At 52.4% G+C, this 16,568-nt stretch overlaps 2 protein-coding genes across 10 annotated transcripts in view; both read right to left on the bottom strand.

The window, feature by feature from the left end:
* Nucleotides 1-16,568, bottom strand: part of GUCA1A (guanylate cyclase activator 1A) — a 76,817-nt gene that overhangs the window by 8,281 nt on the left and 51,968 nt on the right. The gene's annotated exons all lie outside the window — the stretch shown is intronic.
* Nucleotides 572-16,568, bottom strand: part of LOC102503789 (uncharacterized protein 114841037) — a 72,310-nt gene continuing 56,313 nt past the window's right edge. For 4 of the 8 annotated variants that reach the window (XM_032463075.1, XM_032463077.1, XM_032463076.1 and 1 more), the window contains one exon: nucleotides 4,834-5,353. In XM_032463075.1, the coding sequence (XP_032318966.1) occupies nucleotides 5,024-5,353 (330 nt within the window). In that variant the 3' untranslated portion in view covers nucleotides 4,834-5,023. Of the gene's footprint in view, nucleotides 1,893-4,833; nucleotides 5,354-13,360; nucleotides 13,612-16,568 lie in introns of those variants that run through there. The other 4 variants (XM_032463079.1, XM_032463080.1, XR_004313593.1 and 1 more) reach the window with 3 other exon arrangements.

The following is a 16,568-nucleotide window of genomic DNA, read 5'->3' as shown; positions in this document are numbered from 1 at the left end:
CCACAGGAGGACAACTCCTTTCAGCAGCTCAGGGCACATGGGAACCACCGGAAGCAGAACGCTGCTATACCTAGGGAGGGATCTCAGCTCCAGATGGAATGAGACAAAGAGGTCCTGAGAACTAGAGGAGACTGGGTGGGCTGCTTCTCTGACCATTCCTTTTGTGGCATCTGCCACATATAACCAGGGGTGGGGCTGGGGTGGGGAGATGTGTGCTCTGGGCCAGATCTGGCCTTCCCCTGAGAGCACTTTTCTTCCTTTCCATCACAGAAACTACTGGTTGGTCTTCTTGCAACTCTTTTTGCCCATTATCCTGAGAAAGTTCATTCAAAGGGCCCAGAGCTAAGGATGCTTCTTAGAAGACCAGAGAAAGACTGAGACGAGGATGACATTAACACTGTTGTCCCTGTCACTTGTGTATTTGGTACCTGTGACCAGAAGGAAACAACGAAAATGTTAACAGGCTCATCTCTGAGTCATGGGATCACCAGTGATTTTTTAGATCTTTGCTTTAAAAAAAAATCTGTATTTTAAAAAACGATTCATAATAAACATACATTATTTACATAACCAGCAGATAGTTATTTTTGAAAAAAAGAAATGGGAGTGTTTCACCTCTCTTTCACCTTAGGGGATCAATTTAAGATACATTGCAGGGTTGGGGTGGGGAGAGACTGGGGTCTGCCTGCTTTGATCAAGTTCTCCAGAGCATTTTTTTTTGTCAGGGGGGCAGGGTGGGCTCCTCCACTGAACTTGCTTGGGGCCCAGGCTGGAATCCATGTCCTTGCAGAGCTCCCTCAGGCCCACGGTTTGAAATGAAGGGGTAGTGGAGAAGGTGGCTACTCATCTTTCCCTACTTACATCCTCCTCACTCTTCACATGTTAGTACAAAATCCCCCTCCTCTGTGAAGCCTTCTGAATCTCTACAGAATTCACCCTTCCAGCCTCAGCATGCTGACATCTGGCTTATGAGTTATATTAGCTTTTTATATTATATAACAAAGTACCACAGAGTCAGCAGCTTAACACTGTGTATATTTATTATCTCACAGCTTCTGAGAACCAGGAGTCCACCAAGCACGGCTTTACTGGGTCCTCTGGCCAGGGTCTCACAAGGCTGTAATCAAGGTGTCATCTGGGTTGTGTTCTCATCTGAAGGCTTGACTGGGGAGGGATCCACCTGCACCTCATTCACGTCATTGGCAGAATTCATTCCATGTGGCTATAGGACCGACAGCCCTGGCTTTTTGCTAGATATCATCTGGAGGGCACTCTCAGGTCCCAGAGGCTGCCTCAAGTTTCTAGAAGCTGCCTACAGTTCCTTGTTACATGGGCTCCTCAACACGGCTGCTTATTTTGTCAAACCAATGGGGAGACTCTCTCTCCCATCTGCTAAAATGGAATCCTATACAATGCAGCCTAAATCAGGGAGTCACACCCATCACCTTTGCCATATTCGGTGGGGTAGTAAGCTTCAGGTCTCTGCCACACTCAGCGCGAGAGGCTAACACAGAGACGCGAGCAACAGGAGGTGGGAATCATTGGAGGTCACCTTATGGTCTATGACGGTCACACTTCTATAATAACATAGACATAAAACACTCATTTATTTCTGAAATTATAAGCAGCTGTTTGATGCCAGCCTACCCTCAGGAGCCCAGCAGCTCCCCTGTAGAGGCCACTGTCTATCTCTCTCTTGCAGCATCCCAACCCCTAGTACCACGATTCCACGGTCGTGTGCTGGTTATTCTGTTTGCCCCTTCCCCACTCATTCTCCATCTTCCTCTGTCTGCTCTGAGCCCCAGGAGGCTGACCTCTGTGGACTGGATCACCTGGGCACCCTGGCCCTCTGGCTTCAGTTGGGTTCATCCATTGAGAAGCACTGAAGGAGACTGGAAGGAGGGAAGAGAGAGAGGCTGGGTGTTTGTCCCCCTCCCTCCCTGGCTGGGTCAACGATGGGCCCTGGGCCCTGGTTGCCTTCTTCGACCCTCAGCTGCAGCTCCTGCCAGAGCCCTCTCTAGCCTCCTGTGACAAAGCTCCTGCCTTCTACCCTCTGGGCACACCCTCAAGCCCCTTAAATATGCCCGCTTCTCTGTGAACAGTCCTCTCATTAAACTCTCCTCAATTACCTTTTATTTTTAACTTTTTAAAACATTTATTTATTTATTTATTTGGGGAGAGTGGTAATTAGGTTTAGTTATTTATTTATTTTTTGGAGGAGGTACTGGTGATTGAACCCAGGACCTTGTGCATGCTAAGCATGCATTCTGCTACTTGAGCTATACCCTCCCGCCACTGCAATTACCCTTCTGAGAGTAACTGCCCCTGAGACTGACAGGGGCTTGAGTGCAATAAAATATTACTGACTGAATTAATGTGTGCATGATTAAAGAAAGGATTAAAGAAACCTAAAGTAGGATGGAGTTATCATCAAACATCCACGGTGTTCAAGGCCCCATGTTAAGCTTGGTGAATAGGCTCGCAACAGCCCTGGGGAGCGGACGTCATTATTTCTATGGGCAGAAAAATCACATTCTGAGGTTCACAAGAATTTTAAGGGATGGTACCAACGTTTTTCCACCGCATCACCTTGCTTTTAGCCTGAGTCTTGACATCTCTGGGGAAAGCCTGGATGGAGCCAGAGGACCCTCTAAGCCCCTCAATCCAGTGCCTTCCCCTGTGGCCCTTCTGCCTGAACAGTCCCACTGACAGCGAGCTGGCTCCCATCGGTCGTGGGGCTGTAGCCCCATCTCCAGCGCAGGTGGAAACAGAATCCCACGGCTTCCCAGTCCCAGAGCCCAGCCTCTCCATCTCTAGTGACCTCTGGCAGTCCCTCCATCCTTCCCCCAGAGACATAGATGCCAAGTCAGAGGGGACTGGGGTCCATAACAAGGCATCCACAGGAAGAGGCGAATACACAGGAGGGCTACAGAGAGGTGGAGTGGGCGGCCCATGCAGTGGACACGTGAGAGAGGTCTGTGGGCTCCCCCACCACCACCGCTGCTCTGTCTGTAGGAGCCTGTCCTGGGATAGATGCCAGGCCAGGCAGAGAGGATCCACTGGGCTGAATTATGCCCGGAAGAGGGAGCAGGTGGGGTGGGGTGCAGAGGTGGAAGCCATGCCCGGAAAGCCTCCTGGGACTCCCTGACCCAGACCCACGCAGCACCTGGGCCAGCTTCTCTAAAGGTTTTCTGGAAGCTTCCATGGAGGCTGCTCTACCAAGGTGAACCTCAAGGGGGAGGCCTTCTCCAGGAGAGAGGAGGAGGCGTCAGTCAGGGGAGTAAAGATGCTGCCGCACCCGACCCCGAGAGGCTGTCAGGTCTGGGAGGGCAGAGATGGTTCCTGTTCATCTTTGCAGCCCAGGGACCCAGCCCGCACTAGGTGTTCAACCAGTGTCTGCTGGATGGCTGACTGGAGGTAGAACTTTGGGTCGTATGTAGACTGAAGACTGGCATTTATCGCTGCCTCTTTTCAAAAGCCCACTAAAATGGCAGTAAACTTTAAAGCTGCAAATCCACAGAGACCAAGAGAGAGAAGACAGCAGATGAGAGGTTCTAATAAAATTTTGGACACAGAAAGCGGATGGATGAGTGGTGTCTTATCAGTGAGCGGAAAGTTGAAACCTAAGTGCTTTCAAAGAGAGGGAGGATGTGGAGGTTGGAACACACACAAGGCCTATTCCTGCCACAGGACTCCGGAGGCTAGGGAGGTGGTTGCAGAGGGTGCCCTGAGGGCTGGGGTGCAGGACAGGGTGGGCAGAACAGACGCCTCCAGGTGTCTATCCCCTTCTGACCCTGGTGGAATGTTGTTCTGGAGATTTGAACTGGAGAAGTCCTAGCCTCTAGGTATATCTCAGGAAGAGAGAAGGGCTTCTCTGGAAACTGGGAAGTTGGGGGAAAGTCTGAATATGAAGAGACCCTCCACTCCCCAACCCCCACCAACCCAGCTCCTTCCCACACTGGCTACGTAAACGCCAACATCCAGGCAGGACAGAACTGGTCCAGATGCTAAATGGCCTGCTTCCAGCCAAGGATCACCAGGCATATACTGCTTCTCCTAGAATGAGATGTGATTCCTAGAAATGAAACCACCCAGTGGTGTGCTGGTAAATATTTAACCACTGGCTCTCTGGGGAAAAAAAAAAAGAAACCCTAATTTGTAGGCGTTTGCCAGTTTCCGTGGTGTAAATACTCTCACCGTGGCCAATTTCAAGCTACCAGGGTGAAGTCACTGGTTGTGGAGTTAGGAGATGCTCAACAGTCGGCTCTCACAGGCCAGACTGAGCTGGTGCCAGCCCACCATTGGATCCACCCCTGGATGGCCGTGACCAGGGACTCACTCAGACCGCTGCTATGAGTCAGGTGCCCTCTGCCTTCATCCCCCTTCTCTGTCAACCATGGTCCAGGAGCCTAACTAACCTTAGCGTCAGCTCTGCTGGGCCAGAGGAGACACTTAAGGTGAGAAATCCATCCCTCACCAACAAACCACAAATCAGAAGAGGCAGTTTTATGCAAAACTGGGGCTGGAGAGGAAGCCCCCTGGAGACCAGGTCTGCTCCCTGAAATACTCTACCAGTCTCTAGTGTCTGCTCCAACCCTAGGTCATGGTCAGTTGTTGTTGGAGGGGTTGCCAAACCTGAACCACTGTTGGTGTGGCCATTATGGGTTTTGCTTGGGACTCAGGCTCTGGGGGCACAGGGAGTTGGGGTTACTTTTGGGGGAAGGGGATGAGAATCAAGTCCTTCCAAGTCTCAGGCTCCTGGACATAACCTTGCTGTCCAACACCCCTGAGGCCTCAGTTTACCCCTCCACAGCCACCCATTCAGATGCCAGAGAAAGGAAGGACAAACTTTTAATTGTTGCTGAGAAGCAAGACCTCCTTTTGCCATTGTTGATGGTGGCCAGGGCATAGCCATCGGAGCCTGAGCACTTTCTGCTCCTCTGAGAGTGAGCAGCCCCTCCCCCTGGGGCCTGAGATCGTCAGGGTGAGGGTGCAGGATGGAGAGCTTCCGACTGGCACAGGCCTACGAGCGCCACAAGACCAGGTTGGCAGGAGGCACGTCGAGGCGCTTGCGGGTATGGTCAGTGTCCCGGCGGTACAGGTAGCCACAGGTGGGCTTCTGCAAGGTGTAGAAGGGGTTCAGGGAGTTGGAGTACTGGGAGGTGTAGAAATTGAACCTGAGCTTGTCCGGGTTCTGCCCCCTTGGGTCCACCACCACCGGCACATAGGCCACCGCCAGAGTCTGCTCACGATCCTGCTTCCACGACAGGGACAGGAGACGGTGTGGAGCTTTCACCTTTTGGCCTGATGGTGGCTTTGGCCCATGGCTGGGTCCTGACTGTTTCTGTGAGTCCTGGGATGAAGGAAAGATAGGGGAGAGCTGCTGGGGCGTCGGACACTGGGACTTTGACTGTGGGAACTGGGGCAGGAGGGAGGGGAAGGGGGCACTGGTCAGAAGCCCGCAGAGCTACCTGGAGCCCAGCTCTGCTGGCCGTGGAGCCAGACACCTCCGGACAGGGGAAGGCCTTCAAGGTCCACTGACTTGACATCTACTTCGGCAGACCTCAGTGTGCTTCTTGGAGACACCTGCCAGCCCAGAGGCTGGGACCTGGGGGTCATCTCAACACCCCCACTGCCCCTTCCCCCTACATCTGGTCCATCCATCAATGTCCTCCTCATCATCCGCTCCACCACTCCATCAGGCCCCCATCCTCTCTCCCCTACAGGTACTCCAGCTTTCTACCAAATCTTCCTGCCTAATCTCTTGCCTTTTCAGCCTGTGGCTCATACTCACACAGAATTAATCTTTCTATATTAAGGGCCAGATCACATGGCTGTCCTCAAAGCATCTTTTGCTCTCTGCTGCCCAGAAAATAAAGGCCATGGACCCCAACCTGGAAGGCAAACCTTTAAGGACAGGGCTTCCCCGTCCCTGTGTTCTAGCCATATGGTCTGCCTGTTACCTCCTGGTCATACCGGTCTTTCCAGGCCTCCACTGCCTTTGTTTAGGCTGCTCCCCCAGCCCAGCCTGCCCTCCCTCCCTCCCATCAGGAAAACTGTCTTTCCCTTTCAGCCCTGAGCTCCTTAAGAGCAGTACTCTCCCACCCTTACCCTTGACATAACAGCCTCCAAACTCCTATTTCTTCTTTTACTCCAGACCAAAGCATTGAGTGAGTGAGTACTCAATAAATATTGGTTCAACAGAGCTGGATTCTAGTAAGAGGTCGCTCGCCTTCCAACCAGCCAGCCCATTCTATTTTGGAACCTATGTCATTGTTACAGAGTGTCCGCCACCCATCACCCGTAAACACTCTTGGTTGATGTGGTGTGGAGGTCCAGCCTCCTAGGAGTCCCCCATGCCCCTTTATCACATTGTACTGATGTTCATTTGCTCCTCTGTCACCGCCCTTCTCCACCAACCTGTGACCAAATAGTCTTCCTCACCTGTGAACCCCCATGCCGCGTCCCAGCTGCTGGCTGTCCTTTCACTAGGGGGTCTTCATAGCCGTGACAGTACAACCCGAAGGGTGAGATGCCTGAGTGTCAGGTGGCTCTGTCCCACTCCCCCCAGGCTATGTCTGTCAGGGGGGTCCATTTTGTCCCTGCTGAGCCTTGCAGTCCCTGAGAAACTGGGAGGGAACCCCTTGCAGCAGAGTTACTGGGAGTTGAACCCCTGCCATCTTAAAAAAGAAATCCCCTGTTCTCAAGTCATAATGCTAGGCTCCTGTGCGTTTAATTTACAAACTCTTTGCCCAACTCAGACCTGCCTGGGGCTTTTCTCCAGGGCAGCCTCTGCTCCCATAGGCTCCTACCAACATACTTGTGCCCTCAGACCTGCACTTCAAAATTCTTCCTAGTCAGCAGCTCTCTTGACACCTCCTCCAGGAAGCCTCTGGTGCTGCAGCCTCTGCCCCCATCTCACCCTCCTCTGTGCCTTCAGGCACTCCTCTTGGGATGTGGTCCTTCCCTGGGCTCAGACTAGGGTAAGGCCAGGGTGTGCATTTTAAGGAGGTGCTCACACTCAGACTCGTGCAAGGGCACCTTGAGTGCTTCCTCAGAAGTATTTTGTGCCCTCAGTGCTGTGCTGGCCTCATCTTAATCCCAAATCATGGTTCTTCTGGGCTCTTGTTAATGTCCCAACAGCCCAAACGACTCCCAGAGGTCAGGACCACATCCTATTCACCTCTGTGTCCCTGGGGCCTAACCCAGCGCTGGCACACAGCCAAGCTGGAGACAGGGGTGAACGAGCATTCAGTAGCCCTTCCAGACTCTTCCAAGCTCAGCCTTGGGTTGCAGATTACAAGCAGAGGGGCAAACACTGGAAACGAGGTCATGACAGTGAGAGTCAACGATCGTTTTTCACCATGATTTCTGAGCACATCGCCAAACTCTAAGTGGACTATGTGCTGATCCTCACATTAACCTTTTAAGGAAGGTGTTATTAGCCCCATTTGTAATTGAGAAAACTGACGTAAGGAGGTTATTCCCACGTTTAGGCTAAGAGGGAGTCAGGCTGTGATTTGAACCCAGACCTGTGCTGGGTTCCACACCCTGTTTTCCGTGATATGTCCTGTGTCCACAGCACTGTGGAGACAGGGTCCGCCGTTCATTTCTGTCACCTTGCTAAGCCCTTGCCAGGTGTGCTGGGCAGCAGGTGAGCAGCCAAGGCGGCCCCTCCCCAGGCCCCAGGCTCGCTGGTGAGAGAGGCAGCTCCACGTCCCAGTGTGACAGGGATGCTGTGGGGTTCTGAATGCTGGATTTTGGTTCTGGCTCTTTGGCCCCTGCACAGATGGGATGACACACTGGGAAGTGTGAGGTTTATTCTATGAATTACCTCTGAGCACAGCAGAGGATGTGACATTAGTGGCTACATTCATTCATGCAAAGCTACTCCTGAGCGCCTCTTGTACACCAGGCTCTGGGTGTGCACATAACAAAGACACTGCGCTTCTGAACACAGATATGAAGCCCGGTGGAGCAGGGCTCCTCGGCCTCGGCCCCTTTGACATCTTGGGCTGGATAATTCTTTGTTGTGGGGCTGTCCTGTGCATCGAAGGATGTTTAGCATCAGCCTTGACCTCTGCGCACTAGATACCAGAAGCACCCTGTCCCTCGCCCCCTGCAGCTGTGACAGCCGAGAACTTTTCTCGGCATTGCCTATGCTTTCCAAGGGCGGTGAGAATCACGGCTACAGAGTCCGTGACAATTTCTTTATTTTCAGTGTTGAGGCTGAAGCCTGGCCCTGAAGAATTTTCCTTTCCTGGGCCACAGAGTTGGCTCGGGTGTTTTTGTGTTAAGCATGATTCTGAGGATGTGGGGTTCTTGTCCTCCTGACACTGCTGGAGGGCTCAGTCTGTAGCCACAGAGATGAGGGAACTGCCGAGGCCCCACTCCCCACCATCCCCTGCTCCCCAGCCATCTTGGCCACCTGGATCCTGCACCTCAGGCTCAGGGGCTGGTGTGAGGGGGGACCGAGGCATGTGCTTTCAGGAGAGTTGGGGGCTCTGACCAGAGACCCCACTGAGGGAAGGGCAACACTCTTTGCATCTACCATGTGCCAGGCACCAGCCACTCAGCTTTGCAAAAGCCCCGAAGAGGCATTTTGAGATGTTACTCCCATCTTTTAAATGGGGAAGCTGAGACTCAGGGAATCTAAGTTCACATAGTTAGTGAGTGGCGTGCAGGAACCTTGCAGAAGCCGCATGACCAGTGACAAGTTAGTGCAGGGCTCCCCTCCCTGTCTGCCCTGGCCCAGGCCCGGGGTCCCCCATCAGACATGCCCCAGCTGCTGCTACACTCAGGACCCTGGGTGGGGGACCCACGACCCCCAGCACATCCAGGGATGAAGGCCTTCACAGTAACTGGGGCAGAGGGACAGCATGGGGAAGAAGAGAGGGAGGAGGAGCAGGAGGAGGAAGCGCAGGCAGCCCCAGCCTTGCCCTGCCCCTTCCAGGGGCCCAGCCAGGTTCCGGGTGACTAACCTCAAAGGGCTGAGAACACCCCATCCCCTCCTTGGGCCCAGCACCGGAGGGAGGGTGGGGCCCGACTGCATACTTTCCAAGTTAACATCTGGTTTCATTTAACCATCTCCTCTCCTCTCCAGTCTTCCCCCGTCAAATGCACAGTCTGCGTACATGTGTGTGAGTTTTAGAGAACTGGTTCACAACCAGGGGTATTCCACCCCACAGCAGGGGACATTTGGCAATGCCTGGAGGTAGTTTTGGTGGTCACAGCTTGGCAGGGGATATTCCTGGTGCCTAGTGGGTAAGGCTAGAGATCGTGTTAAACATCCCGCACTGCACAGGACAGCCCTCACGGCAAAGAATGATCAGCTCACAATGGCAAAAGCGCCGAGGTTGAGAAAACTAGTTTAGAGGTTTAAGGAAGACCCCTGTCTCCCCTATCAGCTTCCTGCTGGCCCGAATCTTCCCATTCCATGGAGGGCAATGATGCTTAAAGGGCAAGGAGAGGGTCCCACCAGCCCCTTCCCTCCCTTCTGAATCCAACTATCCTATTTTCACTTGGGTTTTGAGTGAGACAAAACAAGGAACCGGACCCCCTCCCTCAGTGAGCCCCTCTTGCAGGCAGTGCCCTAAGGCCTTTTAGATATACATTGTACATGTCTGTCCCTTACACTGGGGTGTAGAATGGGGGAGCGGGTGACTGGAGGGCAGGACTTTCTGCGTAGGGCAAGAAGACCTCATATATGACATTCCTTTCCCCGAAAGGGAAGACTCTCTGTCCTCCCCAACACTTCAGGCCCCCTGCCCGTCTGCTGGCCCAGCCCCATGCCTGACAGTTCCACCATTAGCACCTCGCTTTTTCATAGAAGGCCCTGTGCCCTGTCAAAATGCAAAATGCACTGGGTGAGGCAGCTGGTTACGCCTCCTGGGGCACCTGGTACTGGAAACGTGCCCGGGCTTTGGAGTTTCAAGGTCTGAGCTCAGGGCCTGACTCTGCCCTTACAGGTCAGGCATCCCCGGGCAAGTCGCGGAGCCTTTCTGAGCTTCAGTTGCCTCATTTGCAAAATGGGGGCTAACAAGTCGGCCTACTGCTGCAGCTTCGTGGTGGGGGTGTGATGAGTCATGGGAAATTTAACAGCCAAGAGTCATTATTATCAGTCTCGTCCAGCAGTTCCACCAAGGTTTTAAACATGCTGAACCTTTATGAGTGCATGTTCGCCTCCAATGGGGCAGGGGGTCTGCAGGGAGTCAGTGAGGCGGCCACCAGCGGGCCTCGGCTTCCTCTGGGGTCCATGTAGCAGGGGGCCTGGAATTTAAGTTCCAGTTCTACCACCCACTGGGTACCTGATCTTCCAGTAATTTATAATTCGCTGTCCCTTTTTACCATCTATGAAGTGGGAACAGCAAGAGAATCTCTTGGGTTACCATGATTGAAGGAGATACTCCCCATAAGGTGCCTGGCCCTTCAGCACCACATCAACGTTAGCTGTCGTTATTACTTGTCACAAGTTTGCCTTGGAGATGGGCTTGTGCAAACTAACAGTCCAGGAAGTGTCTTGGGGAAGTGGAGAGACGGGAACCAGAGGAGGTAGATGGTGGCCCACCTCCTGCCCTTCTCCCCCAGGAGACGATGATGGCTCCACAGTAGGAACAAGAGTTGGGCAGTGTCACTGGTGCCTAAGCCTTTTGTAAGAGAACCCCAGTTTCCAGCCACACAGGAGGGCGGGGCTGGGGCCTTCATTCTCCTTCCTGCCAATCAAACTTCTTGTGACCTTGGGTTGCCCTGATCCAACATTGTGATGTCATCTCACCTGGGACATCCTTGACCAGGCCTTCCTTGGTGGTGAGATGGAACTTCTGGTGGCCAGGGGCTCCAGAGGTTTTCAGGGACTCTTGGGAGGGTACTGGGATGCTGAGGAGGGAGAATGTGTATAGGGCCAGGGGCATTGTGACACCTCTTTGACAACACAATTCCTTCTATCTTCCTACGGAGATACAGGGACAGGGCTGAAGGCTGAAGTTTCAAGGTCTGGAAGGGTCTTTTAACCTTGATAATGACTCACTCTGCAATTCCCTCTTCCCACGATTCCCAGGACCTCTGAGCTGCGGGTAGTGGGGTGAGTGGAGATAGGAGGAAGTCATACTAGTTATACAGGTACTTCTGAAAGTCCTAGTGTGACCACAGGCCCCCAATATGTCACCAGAAATGGTGCAGAAGAAATGTACCCAGCCAACTCTCCCTTCTCTTCCTTCCTCTCTTTCTTTCTACCTTCCAAATTACAGAGATAATGGATGGATGCATGGATGGATGGATAGATGGACACAGAAACCAGTGAATGGGCACACAGATGGAAAGATGCATGGCTGGATGGATAGGCAGAGAGGCAGGGGAGCGGATGGGCAGATGGATGGGTGTGGGTAGGGGGATAGATGGTAGATGGGCAGACCCTCCTCATTTGAGCCCTGGTCACCCTAGTCTCATCTCTTTCTATCGTTTCCCTCACTTTGCAGCAGCTACTTTCTTAAATATGTCCTGCTGCCTTCCCTCTGAGCCTTTGTATTTGCTGTTCTCTTTCCTGGACCACTTGAAACAGAATGTTAGAAGATGAAGGGATGGATGGATAGATGAGTAGACAGGTGGCAGGGTGGGGTGGCCATGAGTGAGTGGATGGGCAGATGGTCCGTGAGCGGGTATATGGCAGGTTGTTGTGGTATAGAGGATGACATTGCAGGCCCAGGAACCATACATTTTGAGCCTGAATCCTGACTCTACCATTTTACTAGCTGTGTGACCTTGGACGAATAATTGACCTCTCTGTCCTTCTGTTTGCTCCTCTGTAAAATGGGTGGACTTAATGTATCTAACTCATAGAGTTGGGCAAAGCACTTAGGACAGTGCCTGGCACAGAGTGAGCACTCAATAAATATTAGCTATTATCATGTTTAGGTGGGTGATTGGACAGATGGTGAGGCTGCTGAATTGGCATCTTGTCCCCTTCCGCTGACCACACATACCTCCTTAGGGTCCCATCTTCCTGATGATGCCAACTTGGTGGGCACCTTCCAGGAATGTGTCAGAAATGCCACAGGCAGGAATGCCCTGGGCTGTTCCCTGGGCTTGGTGGGGGAGGAGCGGTGAGGGAGGTGGAGACAGCTGGTGACTTCCTGCCCTCGCCACACTGGCTTGGGCTGGGCCTAGGACTAGGTTCCTTCCTGGCACCATGTCGGCGCTGACTGTTGGTTATTAGGTAGACTTTGGGGCCCACAGGCAGGTTGGCAGTTGGGGTGTTAATGACTTGGACGCTGTGCTCAGTTCTCACACCCTGATGGTAATACCCCTAATTTCTGAGGAGGCTGGGAGGAATCAGGAGGGGAGGTAGGCAGGGAGGAGGGTGGAGGAGGGGCAGCAGCTGATCTGCAAGGCTCTGGGGCTGACGATATCTTGCCTGAGAGAGGCAGGGAAAGAGGGAGCGGGAGCTGAGAGCAGAGCCGGCCAGCTGAGTGGTGGGAGCTGAGTTATATTGTTATTATAATTTCTAAGCTCCAGACAACAGTGAATCAGTCCTGCCTCCTGGAAGCCCACCCTTTCTCTGACTCTGTCACACGCCTAGCAAGACCTTGTGTTATTCCTCATCAAAATTCCTAGAAGGTAAGGACTGCGATCTGTACCCCACAGTGCTCAGTGGGTGTCTGGGAAGGATGGGCAGAGCTGGTGAGACTCAGGGCTGACTTTGGGAGCTCAGGCAGACCCAGCGACCACTCCCACCGAGGCCAGACACACAGCCTCTGCCCCACCTTCTCTGCTGTTGACCTGCAGGCACGTGGATTTCGGGGTCCTGCTCCCGCCTTGCTCTAAGTAGATCCGGTTATTTGAACGTTCTCTCTACTCCTCATTACCTGCTGTATGATTTGGACAAATTACTTAACCTCTCTGACCTTTACTTGAGTCTTCGTTGGACTTCAGTTACAGGGAGCTGAGTTATTCCTACAGCTCACTTCGTGGTGCATTATCCTCACTGGTCCATAAAGGCCTCCTCTCTTGTAGTAATTTTCCCACTTTATCTCCAATCTCCAACCACATTCTCCACCCACCCCAGCCAGAGGCAACCATTCTAATGTGCTTAATGAGTATCTTGTTCACATGTGTTCTCGCAAAATAAATATTGTTTTGTGTGCAGGTGGTGTTCATGTGCATGAGTGGTTTTGTGTATTTTAGATCTCATCCTGTTGTTTACTTTGATCGCTACCTGCTGTTTTTAAGATCCATCCATGTTACTCTACGAGCATCTAGTTCTTGCTTCCAGTTGCTCTGCATCCCCTCCCCACCAAGGTGTCTCCAACTCTCCATCCCCACAAACAACACTGCAGTAACATCACATCCAGGTCCCCTTATGCACCTGGGTGATGGTTTCTTTGGGGCCTATTCCTAAGAGAGAACTGACTGGTCCTGGGGTATGAGTAGATGTCGTTTGAAGTCTTCTTTTCTCCATCCATAAAATGGGTGGCTTGCCCCCTTTCTTGCAAGGCTGACTTGATGATAATGGGTTAAGGCATGTAATCCACACAGCCCAGGCCTGACACAGGAATGATGCTCAGTGAATGGAAGAGGCAGCTGCTGTTTCTTCCAGGTCTCAGGGAGAGAGAGACAGACAGAGACAAAGACAAGCTGGACTCAGGAGAGGTCGCATGAAAACACACCCAGGGCTCAAAGTCCCAGTTCAAGTGTTGGTCTCCAGACCCCGTGAGAAGTGTGTGGGGCTGTGCTGATTCCCAGAGGGTAGGGATTGCTTTTGAAGGTTAGAACCTCTCACGTCAGAGCACAGGACTGTGCAGAGGAGATGGCTGTGCCCAGGATATGCTTCCTGCCTCCCAGGGCTCGCCTCCCTTCCCTCCGAGCCTCCCCATGCAGGAGGCACCAGACAGCCTCACCTGATGTTCTGTCTCTGCTCTGCCAGCCGACGTGCATTTTAACCAGAGGAGAAACTGAAATGGAGCAGGACCCTACGGGGCCGTCCCAGGACAGACCCCCCACCCTATCCCATCATGTCCTCTTGTGTGTAGAAAAACTATAGTCAAAGAATAGATTTAATCAGGGAAACAAGAAAATACAGAAACAAAGAGAAATAGTCAAGCAAAACAAACTAATAATAGTTCAGTCATTAAACAAAGTCAAGGACCTTTAGTTCCTCCTCAAGGGATATAGATAATATTCTGAGCCATGTCCTTTGAGCTGTCTTGTAGGCACTGAAACCCCCACCAGGTGGAAGAAGTTAACTGTACGATGACCAGACTGTAGCCATGACATATGCTGCCACAATTCCAAGAACTGACTTCAAAGAAATGGAAATAAGCCAACCCTGGAACTGAAGGTTAACTGTACTTAATCAAGATGACGCTGATCAGACCCCTGCATGGCTTATCTGCAAGATGACTGTCAGAGCTGACTGTGCTGTTCCGCATGCAGCCCCCTCCCTTCTCTTGTACACCCCTGAAACTCACCTTTAAAAGCTCTCACCCACTGACTGTTGGGGGTGGGGGGTTTAGCCTTTGAACAAGAGTCCACCCCCCACCCCATGTCCCCATGCCTCCGGAATAAAGCAAACTTTCCTTTCTACAAACATGTGCCTCTCTTTGTATTGGCTTTCGAGTGGTGAGCAGCTGGACCTGCGTTTTGGTAACAAAACCACACCTGAGTAGAGGATCCCACTATCCCATTTTACAGATGGAGAGACTGAGTCTCAGGAAGACTCCATGGTCTCAAAGGAGGTTTGTGGCAGAAGGAGCACCAGACTCCACATCTCCAGGTTGGTCCCCACCCTCCACTGCGTTTTAAAAAAAGAAAATTGCATTCCATACTAAATTATGTTCTTTGTTATTTGTAGAGTTTTATGTTAAAACAAATAATCTACCAACAGAGCACATTACTGAAAAGTAAGGAACCGCACAAGTAGTCCCTGGCACCCCCCTGAACCATCTCCGCCGTCCTGTTCCCTGCTAACCCCTGGCTGTTCACAAATACGCTTCATCTACCTCTAGTCACAAACTACATGAAATTTTGTTTTTTGCCTTTGTACTTAACAATCTTCTTCTTCTTCTTCTTCTTTTTCTTTTAATACACACACGTGATTTCAGATTGTTAGATGTGTTTTACAATGGGATAGTTTTGCCTGGCCGTCAAGGTAAACTTGTAGACACCTGCCCTACTCGGTTTCCTGGGCACCGGTGGAATTTTCCGTCTTGAGGTTCTTTGTGGAATCAGTATGGCTCTCTTGCAGCCTCTCAGGGCTTCTGTTCCGTCTTTGCTGTTCTCTGTTTAGCATCTCCATGCCCACAGTCAGGGTAGGGAACAGGGGCGGGAGCACGCAGCTACTAAGTACCCGCATGAGTCAGACTCTCTGCCCGGTACCTTAACCCTCTATCTCGTCGCATCTCATCACAACCTGACATTAATAGCCCCTGTTTTACAGATGAACCAACTGAGGCTCAGAGAAGTGGAAACTCAGCCAAGGTCACACCCTTGCTAAACAGCAGAGTCGGGATTCAAACCTATTCCCCAGCAAGGATCTCTCCCACTCTGCCCACCAACAGAACCCATGGTTACAAAGGGAAATGAGTCTTTCCCCAGCATCCCTGAACATACCACTCCCCACCCTAGGCTGGACCCTGGGTCCTCACACTCTCAGGTTCCAGGCAATGACTTTGAGGCCTATCTCAGGATGTAGGAGTCCAACCTAGCCAGACTTCCTTCTAGCCTGACTGCACCTCCTGGCACCTGCCCAGCCCAGGAAAGCTGAGAGTCGGGGCATTGAAGCCCATGCTCCCTGCAGACTGAAGGAAAGAGTTTTAGGAGCTGGCTTGGTAGAAGGGTCTCTGGCCTGGAACAAGAGGCTGGCCCAGGGGCCCTGCAGCCCGGTAGCACGTGGGAGTTGGTGTGGCAAGAGTTCTGACTTCTGTCCCGTCCCCACTGGAGCGCTAGGTGCAGAGACCTGGGGTTGGGGGAGGTGACTCTCAGGGTCTCTCAGCCCGCCCTTGCCACACTCAGAGTGCACTCCCCCAGCCAGGAGTGTTTGGCTTTGTCGGAGGAAAGACCACAACCTTGCCAAAGGCCTGGCTGGGTCTCTAGGGAGAAGGCAACTGCCAGGCCCCAATCCCCCTCTCATTCCAGGATTGCCCAGTAAAGTCTTGGAAGTTACTAAGTAATTGTGGAGCTGAGGTTTAATTACAGGATTGGGCCTCCGGCTGTTTCGAGGGGAGCCTGTGATTTGGCTGTTTCTTTTACTGGGGGAGCAGGTGCTGTTATTACATGGAGTAGGGCTCAGCAACAACAGTCTAGGGGCGCGGAGCCTGCCCCAGGGAACCGCCAGACTCCCCACCCCACCGGCACTGGGATGGAACCCGGGTGAATGGGTGGCGCAGGAGCAGGGAGAGTCCTGACGTCCAGACTCTGCAGCCTCCAGACCTGGTGTTCATGGGCCACCCTGGCTCCCCCTTTCCCTCCATCCTCAACCAAAACTAACCCAAAATGCAAGGGGACCAGAAGGGGGAGAAATGAACAAACCCTGACGGAGTGGCCCCTGTGCGGGCACTTCACACCCATTATCTTAT

The sequence above is a fragment of the Camelus ferus genome, chromosome 20 (genome assembly GCF_009834535.1).
Source record: "Camelus ferus isolate YT-003-E chromosome 20, BCGSAC_Cfer_1.0, whole genome shotgun sequence".
Taxonomy (NCBI): domain Eukaryota; kingdom Metazoa; phylum Chordata; class Mammalia; order Artiodactyla; family Camelidae; genus Camelus; species Camelus ferus.
This window is presented reverse-complemented; position numbering and strand designations above follow the sequence as displayed.